Raw genomic sequence first — 18,675 nt, 5'->3', positions numbered from 1 at the left:
GCACATATGTGGCATTGAAGCTTAAAGGGACACGAAACCCAACATTTTCCTTTCATGTTTTTTGAAACAACACATCCCTAGATTGGGATGAAGAAGAAAGAAATGCCTCTAAACACAAGACTAAGATTGTAGGAAGATTTAAGGAAATCATTTTTGAAATGTAACCTTTATTGTTTCATAAAGATAAAAAGACAGCTTCATGCAAATGGATACCCTGTTAGCTACCCACATACAAAGACAAATTAAGAGCACTTCAACACTGGTAAAAGTAAATAATAACTCCAACTTATATTAATTGTGGTTATCGTTGATAGTCAAAATACTGATAAATGTGTGAGAGGTTGCTTAGTATACACAGGTTCATGTACATCACCCACAAAAATCAGGACGACTGGGCTAGCCTGTATATTATTGTATTATAATATATTAATGTGAAGAAGATATTTCAGATTAATGTTAAATGAAAGATCAGAAACGCTACTGCTATAGCTGCGTACTTATCCGCGGTAATGGTCTAATAAATTAATTTCTATTTTAAGGCTAAATCAGTCCTGTCAAAGGTCAGCAATACTTATATAATATCTCATTGTATCATCCTTTTGGACATAATTATCATTTAAGGTTATTGCCTTATTGTTGTAAAGATTTCTAGCCTATTGTGGGTCACCAGGTATACGTATATTTACCCTGAAGGTAAGTACACTCGCCCCAGTTGGTTACTCTCTAAATATTTTAGCTTAGTGAAAATCCCTTTGCCTGAATCAGGATTACGATTAATATGTGCACTAAGCGGTACTGAATTACATCTGTATATCTGGTAGCACAATTTGCATACCAGCTGTATTAAAAAGTTACACACCGCTAGTCACTAACAAATTAGTTCGGCAGCACCTTTTGCAAGCCGTTAAATTATAAGCAAAGGGTAATTATAAAAGTCTAGATATACTGACGGTAGCACAATTTGCATACCCAAAGTAAACGTTAGTAAGATAAGCAATATGGGAGTATCCCTAGGCTGAAGCCTCAGGACCACAAATTAGATAGATTGTAAATTCGAGCTATTATAGAAAATTATATAACCAATGTTGAGCAATTTAAAATAAGAAACAAACTCCCCCTAACGCGGTTGCGTTTCACTATTGCTTCCTCAGAGGGGTACGCGGGGCTGACAGAGGATCCTATTTACCTCTTATGAAATCCCTCCCATTCTCGTTGATTGGCAAGGAGGTAGTACGTGACGAGTAATGCTATTGGTTCAAGGAATTACGAGGAAGACCACGTGGACGTTTTACAGCCAATCTGGTCTTGTGTTTTGAGGCATGTCTTTCTTCTTCATCCCAATCTAGGGATGTGTTGTTTCAAAAAATGTAACTACATATGCCTAAACACAACTATTAGGGGCAGCCCATAAATACCTATGTCCACAAGGCCCCCTAGTGAAAACTCCTTTTTCTAGCTATACTTTTGTTAATATACATTTTTTCTTTCATGGTTCAGATGGAGAATACAATTTTCAACAACTTTTCAAATAACTTCTATTATTTAATTTGCTTCCTTCACTTGTTATCCTTTCCTGAAAGCTTTATCTAGGAAAGCTCAGGAGCAGCAGAGAACCTAGGTTCTAGCTGTTGATTGGTAGCTACACATATATATATATATATATATATATATATATATATATATATATATATATATATATATATATATATATATATATATATATATATATATATATATATATATATATATATATACACATATATATATATACACGAAACATGAAGCACTCCGGAGGTCTTTCAAATAAGTCACCTTTAATTAGTGAATGTTTTCGGGCAACAAACTGCCCGTCCTCAAACTTACAAGGTTTACAAAAACTTACCACCCAGCTGTGTTTAAAACCGCCACCAGAGAAAAGTGCATCACGCTCTCCACGGTAGATGCGCCGCCCCTAGCGAGTGACGTCATCACCCGTGGCAACGTGCGGGGACTAAAATAAACAAAACAGAAAAACACATCATGATTATAAACAAAGGAGCGCACCCAACAAGCGCTAAACATAAGAAATTGGAGACATTAGCAAAATAAATGACAATGGGAAATTCACAATATATCAATATATGATATATCTCTAATGTTACATTCAGTTGCCTAGGCAACAAATAAACAGTAAATAAACGCCATATACAGAGGATATGTGAGGACAAAGCTAACCAAAGAAAACAGCAATACAATATTGAAATATGCTGGCAGATACCACTAGACAGAATAAGGCAAACCAATTGGGTAAAAACACGGGGGCCAAATCTGTGAAGTGGAGTCCTACAATAAGACATGTTAATATATGATAATCTAGACAAATGGTACATGACAAGCAAGACATACTAGAAATATGGCAATATTATTACTGTACTTGTCAAAGGCACCATGAAAAGAGGTGCTAGAACGGAACATGGCTCTCATCAAATTATAAACAGTACAGCAAATAGCATGTATTGAATGATTCTGGACTCCCACAGAGATGTCAGCTAGTGGAAGGGGATCATAAGAACACCTGCCAATCCAACTGTGTGTTCAGCCCATAAGGCACAAGAGTGTTCAACTCAAACGTCCATTTTGCTTCTTTTTGGAGAAGCAATCGGTTCCTATCCCCTCCTCTTGACAGCGGCGGTACGTGGTCGATAATTGTATACTTGAGGTCCATAACACTGTGTTTTAGATCCAAAAAGTGTCTGGCCACTGGTTGCTCCGATGTGCCCTTACTGAGTGCCGTCTTGATAGCAGATCGATGATTTGCCATACATGTACGCAAGTCATCTGTGGTCTTTCCTACATAGTACAACCCACAAATACAATGTAGGAGGTATATTATATGTGTAGTAGTACACGTAAGGCGAAATTTGTGTTTATAAACTTTTCGCTTATGTGGGTGAGTGAAACAAGGACCAGTTATCAAACCTCCACATGTTGTGCAGCCGAGGCATCGAAAGACCCCTGTTTTTTTGATATCCAACCATGTAGATGTTTTATAACATTGTATCGGGTCAGTTTTAATTAATAAGTCACGTAATGACTTCGACCTCCTGTAGCCCACCCTTGGTGGTTCAGCTTTGTGTAGAGGTAACGATCTGTCCATGTTAATGATCTTCCAATGTTTATTCAGAATGTCCTTGAGAGGACCCTTGTCACCTGTAAAAGTTGTTACAAATGTCATCCTTTTGTCCTCCTTCTTAGGTTCCCAGTCCCTGACCTGGCAAACCTGATCACGCTGTTCATTCAGTAGTTTATCAGGATAGCTCCTGGTTCCAAAACGTTGGACCATCTCAGTAAGTTGTTCATCCCTTTTATCAATTTCGGAGTTATTCCTGATCACTCTAAGCAATTGCGATTTAGGCAATGCTTTCTTCAGTGTTGGAGGATGGCAACTGGTGTAATGTAGTAGGGAGTTTCTATCAGTCTCCTTTCTATACAATGTTGACTGAATTTTGCCATTACCTATATACAACCTGACATCTAGAAAATCAATCTGTGTTTTGCTGGACACCATTTTGAACTTCAAAGCCATATTGGCCCCATTTAGTTGTTGAAACCAGTTCTCCAGGCTTTCTAATGTACCAGACCAGATCAGGAACAGGTCATCTATATACCGCTTAAAGAAGCGGATATTCTTGACCTTGAATAGTTCCGTCCCAAACTCCTCGAAATGGGCCATAAACAGATTGGCATACGATGGGGCCATGTTTGACCCCATCGCCGTCCCCTTCATCTGCAGATAAAAGGATTGTTCAAAACGGAAATAATTGGTGGTAAGGCAAAATTCCAGTAATTGCAGGACTATCTCAGGAGGGGGTCCAATATATGGATATCTACAAAGGTGGAATAAGACAGCAAGTAGCCCTTCCCCATGGGGGATTACCGTATATAGACTGGTCACATCTAATGTAACCAGCCATATATCTTCATCCATGTCTTCGAATTTCTTGAGCATCTCCAAAAAGGGCCATAGAATCTCTCAAATATGACGGTGTATGGTATACCAAAGGCTGTAGAAACATGTCCACAAAGGTAGCAATGGGTTGCTGCAGTGAGCCTATCGAGGACACAATGGGTCTGCCTGGTGGGGGTGAAATCCCCTTATGTATTTTGGGGAGGGTATACAGAACCGGGGTTCTAGGATGTGTTACCACCAAGTAGAGGTAGGTATCTTTATTGATGAAACCCTGATCATATATCAGTTTGGCATATTCATCTAGCTGTTTCCTGAATGTCTGTGTAGGGTCATGCGGTAGTGGTCTATATGTACTTGCATCTGCAAGCTGTGATAAGATCTCCATCCTGTAATCTTTGTAATTGAGGATGACCACTGCCCCACCCTTGTCAGCTTCACGTATGATTAAATCCTTGTTGTCTGAAAGATTCCTTAAGACTTTCCAATCCTCTTTTGAAAAGTTGTTGAAAGTCTCTTTTTGTTGTGAAACTATAGACTGATTCATATCCTCCTGTAATAATCTCGTGAAGGTATTTATACTAGCGTTACCAAAATGAGGAGTATATGTAGATTTTCTCTTCAGTTGATTGTGGTCTGTATCTGATTCCCCAGGGAAAGTAATCTGAAATTTTTTTGTATCAATATAGAAGTCAAAACGGGTCAGTTCTAGTAGTTGGAACAAAAGTAAGTCCCTTGTTTAAAATCTTAATTTCTTATGTTTAGCGCTTGTTAGGTGCGCTCCTTTGGTGGTAACACATCCTAGAACCCCGGTTCTGTATACCCTCCCCAAAATACATAAGGGGATTTCACCCCCACCAGGCAGACCCATTGTGTCCTCAATAGGCTCACTGCAGCAACCCATTGCTACCTTTGTGGACATGTTTCTACAGCCTTTGGTATACCATACACAGTCATATTTGAGAGATTCTATGGCACTTTTGGAGATGCTCAAGAAATTTGAAGACATGGATGAAGATATATGGCTGGTTACATTAGATGTGACCAGTCTATATACGGTAATCCCCCATGGGGAAGGGCTACTTGCTGTCTTATTCCACCATTGTAGATATCCATATATTGGACCCCCTCCTGAGATAGTCCTGCAATTACTGGAATTTTGCCTTACCACCAATTATTTCCGTTTTGAACAATCCTTTTATCTGCAGATGAAGGGGACAGCGATGGGGTCAAACATGGCCCCATCGTATGCCAATCTGTTTATGGCCCATTTCGAGGAGTTTGGGACGGAACTATTCAAGGTCAAGAATATCCGCTTCTTTAAGCGGTATATAGATGACCTGTTCCTGATCTGGTCTGGTACATTAGAAAGCCTGGAGAACTGGTTTCAACAACTAAATGGGGCCAATATGGCTTTGAAGTTCAAAATGGTGTCCAGCAAAACACAGATTGATTTTCTAGATGTCAGGTTGTATATAGGTAATGGCAAAATTCAGTCAACATTGTATAGAAAGGAGACTGATAGAAACTCCCTACTACATTACACCAGTTGCCATCCTCCAACACTGAAGAAAGCATTGCCTAAATCGCAATTGCTTAGAGTGATCAGGAATAACTCCGAAATTGATAAAAGGGATGAACAACTTACTGAGATGGTCCAACGTTTTGGAACCAGGGGCTATCCTGATAAACTACTGAATGAACAGCACAATCAGGTTTGCCAGGTCAGGGACTGGGAACCTAAGAAGGAGGACAAAAGGATGACATTTGTAACAACCTTTACAGGTGACAAGGGTCCTCTCAAGGACATTCTGAATAAACATTGGAAGATCATTAACACGGACAGATCGTTACCTCTACACAAAGCTGAACCACCAAGGGTGGGCTACAGGAGGTCGAAGTCATTACGTGACTTATTAATTAAAACTGACCCGATACAATGTTATAAAACATCTACATGGTTGGATATCAAAAAACCAGGGGTCTTTCGATGCCTCGGCTGCACAACATGTGGAGGTTTGATAACTGGTCCTTGTTTCACTCACCCACATAAGCGAAAAGTTTATAAACACAAATTTCGCCTTACGTGTACTACTACACATATACCTCCTACATTGTATTTGTGGGTTGTACTATGTAGGAAAGACCACCGATGACTTGCGTACACGTATGGCAAATCATCGATCTACTATCAAGACGGCACTCAGTAAGGGCACATCGGAGCAACCAGTGGCCAGACACTTTTTGGATCTAAAACACAGTGTTATGGACCTCAAGTATACAATTATCGACCACGTACCGCCGCTGTCAAGAGGAGGGGATAGGAACCGATTGCTTCTCCAAAAAGAAGCAAAATGGACGTTTGAGTTGAACACTCTTGTGCCTTATGGGCTGAACACACAGTTGGATTGGCAGGTGTTCTTATGATCCCCTTCCACTAGCTGACATCTCTGTGGGAGTCCAGAATCATTCAATACATGCTATTTGCTGTACTGTTTATAATTTGATGAGAGCCATGTTCCGTTCTAGCACCTCTTTTCATGGTGCCTTTGACAAGTACAGTAATAATATTGCCATATTTCTAGTATGTCTTGCTTGTCATGTACCATTTGTCTAGATTATCATATATTAACATGTCTTATTGTAGGACTCCACTTCACAGATTTGGCCCCCGTGTTTTTACCCAATTGGTTTGCCTTATTCTGTCTAGTGGTATCTGCCAGCATATTTCAATATTGTATTGCTGTTTTCTTTGGTTAGCTTTGTCCTCACATATCCTCTGTATATGGCGTTTATTTACTGTTTATTTGTTGCCTAGGCAACTGAATGTAACATTAGAGATATATCATATATTGATATATTGTGAATTTCCCATTGTCATTTATTTTGCTAATGTCTCCAATTTCTTATGTTTAGCGCTTGTTAGGTGCGCTCCTTTGTTTATAATCATGATGTGTTTTTCTGTTTTGTTTATTTTAGTCCCTGCACTTTGCCACGGGTGATGACGTCACTCGCTAGGGGCGGCACATCTAACGTGGAGAGCGTGATGCACTTTTCTCTGGTGGCGGTTTTAAACACAGCTGGGTGGTAAGTTTTTGTAAACCTTGTAAGTTTGAGGACGGGCAGTTTGTTGCCCGAAAACATTCACTAATTAAAGGTGACTTATTTGAAAGACCTCCGGAGTGCTTCATGTTTCGTGTTATGTCAATGGTTTGATTAGAACCCGAGGCTATTGTTGCTTGATATCTGGAGTGCACTTTGCTTGACTGTATATATATATATATATATATATATATATATATAGTCAAAATAGGATAGCACAATCTTACCACTCTTCAATAATGCCACGGTGCACTGCTAATAGACATCCAAATCCTCCAAGAAAAGCAGGCACTCACTGGTCTTTGTTAAAAAGTATAAACTTTATTAGATCAAGTTAAAAATTAGGAGACATAACGTTTCGGCACTAAATTGTGCCTTTGTCAAATGCCACAAGATATCCAGCAAAAAAAGTGCAATCAAGCACCTAAAATCAAATGACATACATTTAAAAACTTACCCCTTAAATACTTAAAGTACTCTAAACCTTGCCGCCATCGCTCTCCTCCCTTCCGCCAACATTGACGTCACGCTGACACGCTAGCGTACCTAGCGTGATGGCGCATAGCACAACGTTGCCATAGTAACGTCCGAAGTCAAATAGAGGAGCGCCTGTCATACTCAGGAGACACTTGGAGCGTTAATGCGCATGCGTAGAGCTAAACAACTCATAGGGCGCAACCATAGCTAATAGCAACCCGGCGTAAATAACAACAGAGCCTGTTGTGAAACGCTACAAGTGTATCTCAGTGTGACAGGATGGGGACTGATCGTAGTTATAGGCCCATATGATATCCTATCATAGATGCATGAGCAAAATAGTTATAGCAAAATGAACTATCATAGCAGTCAATTTTTAAATTACAATATCAGCATTGACGGATGACTAATAAGCGTAGCTATATTATACACCAAAATTGCAGGAAAGGAACAAATATACCAATAAGGGATGGCTGAGGGGATCAAAATGTAGAAGCCACCATAGAAACTGACAATATCACAACAACTTAAAAACTTAGATACATCAGGCCATTTGGAGTATGATAGAAAATCTTGTCAAAAGCGGACAACCTAAGACTCAAGATGCACTATGTATATAAAAAATACATCATAATCTTCAATATCTTTAATAGAATGGGCTAAAGTCCAATGATGTATTCAAGCCCCGCGGGGCCACTGTATCCAGCTTGTATATCCACCTGCTCTCACACTGGAGTAGTCTCTTAGCTCTGTCACCACCCCGAGAGATGGGAGGTACGTGATCTATCAACATAGATCTAATACTGGACACTGAGTGTTTAAACTGTATGCAGTGGCGTGCCACCGGCTGATCGGATTCGCCATTTTTCAAAGCTTCCCGGATGGCATACCGATGGTTCGCCATCCGTTCGCGGAAAGATGTGGTCGTTTTGCCCACATAGACATTGGAGCACGGGCAAACAAGCAATTGAGGCGATAATTGATCTTATACCGCTGATTCCTGTGTGGATGTTGAAAAGAGTCACCTTTTAGCATGCTGTTACACGTAGTGCAGCTCCCACAGGGGAAGCAACCCTTCTTAGACGACTTCAGCCACATCTCTTTTTGGTAATGGCCAACTGGGTCAGATTTAACCAGGATGTCCCTAAGGTTTCTGGCTCTACGATAGACCAACCTAGGGGCTGTCATCTTCCGGAAAGGTAATGTGGGATCAGTCCCAACCACAGGCCAGTGGCGATGTACAGCTCCTGTAAGATGTTCACAAGCAGGCGTGAACGTAGTGATTAAGTTGTTCAGACTTGCACTTAGTTGAATTACTAGTGCTTCTAGTGATATCTGAGTTCAATAGTTTATCCTGAATTTCACAAATTTCATCTTTAGGATAACCTCTTTTGATCAACTTCTCCCCCATTTCGTTGAGTTAAGAACACCCTTCTTTTGGTGTCTAGGGTGAAAACTTCTGGCATCCAATAGTGAATTTGCGGTCTGTAAGCTTAGTGTACAAAGATGTACCAAACCGCAAACCAGCAGAATCATTGACCTTAAACACAGAGATCAAGAAAGTGTACTTCCAAAAGACTAAACTCAAACTTGAACCGTATTGGGCTTGCCATGAGGTTCAAATGTGACACCCACTCACGCAACAACTCGCTACCTCTCCAAAGAAGGAAGACCGTCTATGTAGAGTATAATAAATCACATGTGGATGTTCAAAGGGTTTCATCAGCTCCTGCTCGTACCAAGCCATATAGATGTTTGCGTAAGTGGGTGCCACATTCGAACCCATGGCTGTACCAGCCACCTGCAGATAATAGGAATCTTCAAACTTGAAGTAATTCTTTTCAAGACAGATAGTTAGTAATTCACAAATTAATTCAATGGGTGGTCCATTGTAGTGAGCATTACCAGTCACCATGGACCCGACAGCCTCCACTCCACCAACATGGGGAACAACAGTGTAGAGGCTATCAACGTCCATGGTGACCAGAATGTCCTCATAGCGTAGATCAGGAAAATCACCCAATATCTTCAACAAACTGGGCGAATCCTGAAGATAGGCCCTAGTATTTTTAACAACATCTTGTAAATGTGAGTCAATATAAATGGCTAGATTGGTAAGAACCGAACCCCGGGCAGATACAATCGGTCTGCCCGGGGGTTCACTAAAGTCTTATGAACCTTCGGGAGAAGGTATAGTGCAGAGACTATAGGATATTCTGTTATCAGCAATGAGAGTTCTTTCTCATTAACAAAACCTGCTTCAAGGCTGCACTGTAAAAATAAATCAATTGCTTTTTTATAGATATACGTGGGGTTACCCCTCAACATGATATATGTGCTTGAATCTGCCAATTGTCTCAACACTTCCTGGCGATAATCAGCATAGTCCAAAACAACAATGGACCCGCCCTTATCAGCAAGGCGGATAATGACAGATTTGCTGAGATTGGTAAGCGCTTTTCTTTCGGCAAGACTAAGATTAGGGTAAAGATGTGTCTGTGGAAGCTCATTGATATTATTGGTGAGTAATCTGGTATAACTCCAGATGGAAGAATTAGTGTTAGTAGGTTCAAAACAAGATTTCTTTTTAAACGGTTCAGGTGTATAGGTCTGTTCCCTGAAGTGGAACCTCAATTTTAGCTGTCGCTGAAATCTATGTATGTCAACTAATCGCTCAATGGTATCCACTGTGGGAGCAGGAATAAATGATAGACCATGATTGAGCAAAGATCTTTCCGCTTCACTCAATGGTCTACTACTGAGATTGAATACTCATGGCAAGCCCAATACGGTTCAAGTTTAGTCTTTTGGAAGTACACTTTCTTGATCTAAGTGTGTTTAAGGTCAATGATTCTGGTGGTTTGCGGTTTGGTACATCTTTGTACACTAAGCCTACAGACCGCAATTCACTATTGGATGCCAGAAGTTTTCACCCTAGACACCAAAAGAAGGGTGTTCTTACTTCCCAGCTCACACGTGTCCTGAGAAACAATAGCGAGACACCCTTGAGATTGACTCAACTCAACGAAATGGGGGAGAAGTTGATCAAAAGAGGTTATCCTAAAGATGAAATTTGTGAAATTCAGGATAAACTATTGAACTCAGATATCACTAGAAGCACTAGTAATTCAACTAAGGACAAGTCTGAACAACTTAACTTAATCACTACGTTCACGCCTGGTTGTGAACATCTTACAGGAGCTGTACGTCGCAACTGTCCTGTGGTTGGGACTGATCCCACATTACCTTTCCGGAAGATGACAGCCCCTAGGTTGGTCTATCGTAGAGCCAGAAACCTTAGGGACATCCTGGTTAAATCTGACCCAGTTGGCCATTACCAAAAAGAGATGTGGCTGAAGTCGTCTAAGAAGGGTTGCTTTCCCTGTGGGAGCTGCACTACGTGTAACAGCATGCTAAAAGGTGACTCTTTTCAACATCCACACAGGAATCAGCGTTATAAGATCAACTATCACCTCAGTTGTATCAGCACTTTTGTGGTCTATATGCTTGTTTGCCCATGCTCCAATGTCTATGTGGGCAAAACGACCACATCTTTCCGCGAACGGATGGCGAACCATCGGTATGCCATCCGGGAAGCTTTGAAAAATGGCGAATCCGATCAGCCGGTGGCACGCCACTGCATGCAGTTTAAACACTCAGTGTCCAGTATTAGATCTATGTTGATAGATCACGTACCTCCCATCTCTCGGGGTGGTGACAGAGCTAAGAGACTACTCCAGTGTGAGAGCAGGTGGATATACAAGCTGGATACAGTGGCCCCGCGGGGCTTGAATACATCATTGGACTTTAGCCCATTCTATTAAAGATATTGAAGATTATGATGTATTTTTTATATACATAGTGCATCTTGAGTCTTAGGGTGTCCGCTTTTGACAAGGTTTTCTATCATACTCCAAATGGCCTGATGTATCTTTAAGTTTTTAAGTTGTTTTGATATCCTCAATTTCTATGGTGGCTTCTACATTTTGATCCCCTCAGCCATTTTTGTTTATCCCTTATTGGTATATTTGTTTCCCATATCTTTCCTGCAATTTTGGTGTATAATATAACTACGCTTATTAGTCATCCGTCAATGCTGATATTGTAATTTAAAAATTGACTGCTATGATAGTTAATTTTGCTATAACTATTTTGCTCATGCATCTATGATAGGATATCATATGGGCCTATAACTACGATCAGTCCCCATCCTGTCACACTGAGATACACTTGTAGCGTTTCACAACAGGCTTTGTTGTCATTTACGCCGGGTTTCTATTGGCTACGGTTGCGCCCTATGAGTTGTTTAGCTCTACGCATGCGCATTAACGCTCCAAGTGTCTCCCGAGTATGACAGACGCTCCTCTATTTGGCTTCGGACGTTACTATGGCAATGTCGTGCTATGCGTCATCACGCTAGGTACGCTAGCGTGTCAGCGTGACGTCAATGTTGGCGGAATGGAGGAGAGCGATATCGGATGGCGGCAAGGTTTAGAGTACTTTAAGTATTTAAGGGGTAAGTTTTTAAATGTATGTCATTTGATTTTAGGTGCTTGATTGCACTTTTTAGCTGGATATCTTGTGGCATTTGACAAAGGCACAATTTAGTGCCAAAACGTTATGTCTCCTGATTTTTAACTTGATCTAATAAGGTTTATACATTTTAACAAAGACCAGTGAGTGCCTGCTTTTATATATATATATATATATATCTCGATTGTGATTGGCTCACCCATGAGTTCAGTTAGTAACCATTAGTGAATTGCTGCTACTTCAATAAATGATACTAAGAGAATGAAACAAATTAGATAATAGGAGTAAATTAGAAGGTTGTTTAAAATTGTATTCTCTATCTGAATCATGAAAAAAAAAGTGGGTTTCATGTCCCTTTAAAGGGATACTGCACCCAAATGTTTTCTTTCATAATTCAGATAGAGCAGGCAATTATAAGCAACTTTCTAATTTACTACTATTATCAATTTTTCTTTATTCTCTTGCTATGTTTATTTGAAAAGCAAGAATGTAAATTTAGAAGCCGGACCATTTTTGGTTCTCAACACTTGGGGTGTGCTTGCTGATTGGTGGCTAAATGCACCCACAATTAAAAAAGTGCTGCCTGGTGGTCTGAACCAAAAATTGTCTGGCTCCTTAGCTTAGATGCCTTCTTTTTCAAATAAAGATAGCAAGAGAACGAAGAAAAACTGATAATAGGAGTAAATTAGAAAGTTGCTTAAAATTGGGTTTAGTGTCCCTTAAAAAGTCAAAATAAAACTTTCATGATTCAGATAGAGCAGACAATTTTAAACAACTTTCCACTTTACTTCCATTATCTAAATGTGCAGACTTTCTAGGGCACCAGCTCCTACTGAGCATGTGCAAGAATTCACAGAATATATTATAAGCATTGTGATTGGCTGATTTCTATCATATGCTGCAGGGGATAGGAAAAATGTTGCTGCCTTTTTATAGAAAAAAATCTACTACTCATTGGAAATTGTTAATAATAAAAAGTCCAATAAAGCTGATAATAGAACACAGAGCTATACAGTATTTGAGGATGTGTGTGTGTTTATAGACACCTAAAAATCTCTTTATAGTGAGAAGAGAGGCAAACCTGAAATCTGAATTCAATACTACCCAGATTACAGGATCTCACTGAATAAAGTAAAATCCTTACCTGTCGAGTGAATTTATATCCACATTCTGTGCATTCAAACTTTCTTACGCCTTTGTGTCTTGCCACATGAACACGTAGCTGTTCAATAGCTACACAAAACAAAAATATTTCATTATAGATCTGGCCACGTAAAGAGTGAATTCTATGGCTGGAGAGAAGGAATGAATGATTTAAATCTACACAGCAAGTTACTACAAGTAGTAACTTATTTGTCTCTCTGACTGCAAAAAAACAAAATTAGATGTATACATTTGTAGGATACAAAGCTCTGCAAATCATATATTTTCTATCACACATAAAAAAGTCAAACGATTTGTCACGTCACTAACATTTTGCATGAAGAGATATTAAACACATTTAAAAGGTACAGTCTACTCCAGAATTTTCATTGTTTAAAAAGATGGATAATCCCTTTTTACCCATTCCCCAGTTTTGCATAACCAACACAGTTATATTAATATACGTATCTAAGCCTCTGCAGACTGCCCCTTATCTCAGTGCTATTTAGAGACTTAGGGGCATATTTATCAAGCTCCGTACGGAGCTTGATGCCCCGTGTTTCCGGCAAGCCTGAAGGCTCACGGGAAACAGAAGTTATGAAGCAGCGGTCTAAAGACCGCTGCTCCATCACCTGTCTGTCTGCTCTGAGGCGGCGGACAAAAATCAACCCGAATGAATACGATCGGGTTGATTGAAACGGCCGCAAAACTGCAGGGGGCGGCATTGCACCAGCAGTTCACAAGAACTGCTGGTGCAATGATAAATGCCAACAGCGTATGCTGTCGGCATTTATCAATGTGCAGCGGACATGATCCGCTATATCGAATCGTGTTCGCTCGCACCATAATAAATAGGCCCCGTAGAGAACAGGAAAGTAAACAAATATACTTATCCATTAGGAGGCGCTAATAACATACAATGGCTGGTACAAAACCAAAGCTAAAATGATAGAGCAATGTATCAAAATTAGAATAGATATAAAAGTGAAAATAGATATCCAAATATGATGTTATAAATATACTTATAACTCTAAAGATACGGTCTACACCAAAGACTTTTAACCCAAAGTAGTCTTCAGTTAGACGGAGGGGGTGGTGGCTGCACTCTGTGCTATTTAGAGACTTGCATTTTAGCCAAATCAGTGCTGACTCATTCGTAACTCCACAGGAAAGAGCACATTTTTTTCTTTATAAAAACACGCATTAACTAGCACTGCCTAGCTGTGAAAAGCTAATAAAATGCACTTAGATAAAGGCGGCCTACAGAGGCTATGAAACAGGCAGAGATTTAGAGTTTTAAAGGTTATAAAGTATATTAATATAAAAATGTTGGTTGTACAAAGCTGGGGAATGTGTAGTAACGGTGTTATCTATCTTTTTAAACAATACACATTTTGGACTCGACTGCCCTATTAAATGTAAACTAAACTTATAGAAAGATGCAACGGTGTATAACGCATACTGCTGACTTTACGTACACAGTCAGAAATGACAGCAATTGTAGCTGTATGAATGCCCACTGGTTAACAGGGACAGACGAACAGAAAACACATTCATAACTAAAATACCAGTAACATTTTCAAATACCCTTTCCTTTATTTGTTTTTCTAAGTTAATGCTTTCATAAATCCGTTTCTGCTTTCCATTTGAGGTCAGCATTTCCTTACAACTGATAGCTAAAGTACATGTTTTATAACTGCCAACTTTCTATACATTTAGTAATTAATAACTGACAACTTACTTTAGCTGTGACTTACAAGTTGAACTTGAAACCAGCTTTTATAATCACGGTTTAGTCTCTCTACCACCACAACCGTCAAAAGCAGCAGTTAAAGGGACATAAAAGCGTACAAACAACTCATGCTCTGTTAGAGTATTTTATGTTTGCACTTTTGATTGCTTATAACTGTGTCTGACCCCTGCAACAACATATTATATTTAGTTATAGATAGGATATTAGTCATTAATATGGATCTATTTATGAAAACATATTTTTTTTAAATAATTTAATTAACTAAGCCTAATAAATGCTAAACTACCTTAAGGGGACATTAAGCACTTTGAGATGGTAATAGAAAATGATAAATCATGTACTGTATATATAAAAAAATCTCTGCAATATACTATTATTATTTATTTTGTCCCCTTGTCCTGCAATTCCATTCTGAAATTGTAAGCTTTTCGGTTCCCGTTAGAAATGGAAGTGCAGAACACCGTTATATTCCACACAACCATTGGCTGCACAATCTAGTGACCTATTTATAACTGTCTCTAATTGGCCACAGCAGAGAAGGTAACCTAAGTTACAACATGGCAACTCCCATTGGATTATAGACACTAAAATGCATATTCATACCATATAGACAGTTTTGTGATTGGTTAGCAAGAGTCTTCTTGTTCTATATAAAATCAATGAAAAGAAAATGCATAAAAACTGACAAAAAGAGGCATTCATTGTAAAATGTTCTAAATTGAGTTTCATGTCCCCCACATTATCATCATTAACTAATACCTTCTATTTAGTCAACCCAACATTTCCCTCTTCCATTTTTTCGATTGGTTGTTCAGCGTGCTCAGTCCCATTTGTTTAAAACCTACATTTTTAGCTATGCCCTGATATTGTCTGTACAGGGCACTCAATGTCATGCATAAAATTATTTCTGGTTATTACTTTATAATTTGATAGGTTAAACCATTATTTAGAACTATAAATAATAAATGGAAATAACTCCTTTTACCTTTGAATGTTTTGCCACAGATTTGGCAATAATGAGGTCTTCCCTCCTGATGTCGGCTGGCAACGTGCCTCAGGAGAGGAGTTTTGTCCGTAAATTTCTGGTCGCAGTATTCACAGCTGAAAGGTCGCTCACCCGTGTGAGTTCGGTTATGCTTATGTAGACTAGCTGGAGTAAATATACAAAATGTCAACAAAAGGACTATTAGATTAATATTTGTAACCATATTATAAGAAAAAAATGCATCACCACCTACTGTTGGTTTTCCAATCAATTTCCAGTTTTAAACAATATATTTTAGGTTTGTAAAATAATCATTCGCTGAAAAATCTATACCTAAACTATTCAATTATTATTAAAAAATGTTTTACAAAACACATTACGGTATACACACACGCAGATAACGACTTTAAAAAAAACAAAACAATATGTAACATCATGAAGTTATTTATGCTTTGAAAAAGGCCTAGCTATTCAAGGACAGTGCTGGTAAGCAGTTTACAGTAAGAGAGATTAATCATACCGGAGGAACAATGTGCCGTGCTCATATACATAATTAACGGACTTCTGGTAACCTCCCAGACAGAGGTGTAACTCTAAACCTTGCAGTAGTGCACCCTATTGTAATGCTACAATATCTCTGAATATGCCAGACCCTTCACCATTCTAGAACACAGAAGGCCCCCTTGTTGCTATACTGTACCTAAATGTTCAGACAAAGAGGTGATATATGTGTTTTACAATGGAGAAGGATGTGAGAAGGGGGAAAAGCTTCATTTTTAGGGATATCCCATTGCAATTATACCCTGGTATGCAATCATATTACTCAAGGTAGGAAGATTGAGATTCCGCCTCAACTAGAAATGTATAACTATGCAGAAAAAAATAATTTTCTGAATGGTTCGATTGTGATGGTACTGATGCTATATTATCTACTTATAAAATAGGTCCTATTGGATCTGTGGTCCTAAAGCATATTTATTTCTCCTGATAAATTGGTATGGCACCTGCTATTTGGAATTCGTTATTCCAGGTGCCAAAGCAATGACAGAGCCCCCAGATATTATTCTATCATCCGGATGCCCCGACCCTTAAGGAGATTTTTTTTATAGCAGTTTTGATAATGTGATGGCCACAATTGTTCCTCATATAGGGGTATAAGAGAATTGGAGTCCAATAAGTTAGCAAAATTAGTGGAGTCTATAGCCAATGACACTACTGATTCTATTAGGCCCATCACTGGATAATTACAGTCCTTAAGAGTGGTGCCCTGCAAAATACACTTGACTATCTTTTAGAAGCCCAGGGAGGGGTGTGCAAGATCATTTCTGAGGAATGTTGTACTTATGTGTCCGATATAACCCACAATATTTGTCTGAATTTAAATCACGAAAAGAGGTACAGGAAATAGATAAAGAGCTAGTCCATCCAGAATTTAAGCCATTTGACTGGTTTGGTTGGGTTCTTGGTTGGAATGCAGGGAAGAAAAATACTAATGGGCATACTAGTGTTTGTATAGGTTTGCACGTTTATCGGTGCTATTTGTTTTATCCTTAGGTTTCCTATGACCCCATTTCTACCCCCTGAACAAACCTTGTATTTCCAGCATGTAACTGCAAATGAACATTTCCCCACGTACTAAGTACCACAACTGCATATGGACTATAAACTTGAGGCAGAGCATCTGCGTGAGATGGAGCTCTAAAGGACAAAGATTGTTCTTAATGTGATAAGAGACTATCCAAGATGCTTGTGCGGTTATGTTTTTATTATACACAACCCCGCTTTACTCAGAGTATAACAGGAGGGAGTGTGGGTGCTGAGGGGTTGAATGGGGTTTGCTGGTTAGAAGAGAGCTATGGGGGCTGGGGGAGGTTGAAAAATAACCAGTTAACAAAAATGATTCTAATATTATTTAAAATCACTTGTCCATCTCAAGTTCCACTTTTATGATGCAGCAAAATTCAGGAACTTGGATAAATTCCATACAATCAATTTCAAAATACTGATTAATATTGAATCGGATCAAATAGGGGAGATTAAACAAATAATTAAGTATGACTACCTACCTTGTGTTCTAAAGGTCTTGCCACAAAGATGACATTGGAATGGTTTTTCCCCAGTGTGTGTTTTGAGGTGCATATTGAGGTTAGTTTTTTGTGTAAAAGCATGGTTGCAAAATTCACATACAAACGGACGTTCATTTCTGGATTGGAAAAAAGCAAAACTTTGTGTAAGTATACCTGAATTATCTTTTTAATAAATGCTGTATTAAAGTAAAAAAAGGATGTGAAATATTAAAGTGAATGTAAAGTTGAATGAATGAAAGCCCGGTTTTTAAAAATACTATTAAACACAGGGGCACTTTCATTCATTAAACTTTTACATTGTAGCGTTTGTTTTTTTAAATACTCTTTTCTTTAGCAAACACAGACCGCGATCCTCCGCCCACAGCTCCTCTGTACTTACCTCAGCAATGATGAAAACAGCTTCCTCCAATCATGGCGTGCACCCCAGAGCGTCCATCCTGTGAGGCCACGCCGTGATTGGAGGAAGCTGGTTTCGTCATTGAAGTGCTAAGTACAGAGGAGTTAGTCACGGGCGGAGGATTGCGGTCTGGGATTCCTAAAGAAAAGCTAAGAATTTAAAAAACAAAACAAAAAAAACCCGCTGCAATGTAAAATTTAATGAATGAAAGTGCCCATGTTTTAATAGTATTTTTAAAAACCGGGCACTCAT

General features: G+C 39.0%; 1 protein-coding gene across 1 annotated transcript in view; it reads right to left on the bottom strand.

The window, feature by feature from the left end:
* The window catches only part of LOC128644115 (telomere zinc finger-associated protein), a 31,176-nt gene extending 12,701 nt beyond the window's left edge, over positions 1 to 18,475 (bottom strand). Inside the window, exons 1-3 of the mRNA XM_053696827.1 lie at positions 18,006 to 18,475; positions 15,940 to 16,104; positions 13,203 to 13,291 (exon numbers count right to left, since the gene is read on the bottom strand). Of these exons, the coding sequence (XP_053552802.1) occupies positions 13,203 to 13,291; positions 15,940 to 16,104; positions 18,006 to 18,078 (327 nt within the window). The 5' untranslated portion in view covers positions 18,079 to 18,475. The remainder of the gene's footprint in view (positions 1 to 13,202; positions 13,292 to 15,939; positions 16,105 to 18,005) is intronic.
* Positions 18,476 to 18,675: the final 200 nt, after the last annotated feature.

The sequence above is a fragment of the Bombina bombina genome, unplaced genomic scaffold (genome assembly GCF_027579735.1).
Source record: "Bombina bombina isolate aBomBom1 unplaced genomic scaffold, aBomBom1.pri scaffold_1396, whole genome shotgun sequence".
Classification (NCBI taxonomy): Eukaryota; Metazoa; Chordata; class Amphibia; order Anura; family Bombinatoridae; genus Bombina; species Bombina bombina.
This window is presented reverse-complemented; position numbering and strand designations above follow the sequence as displayed.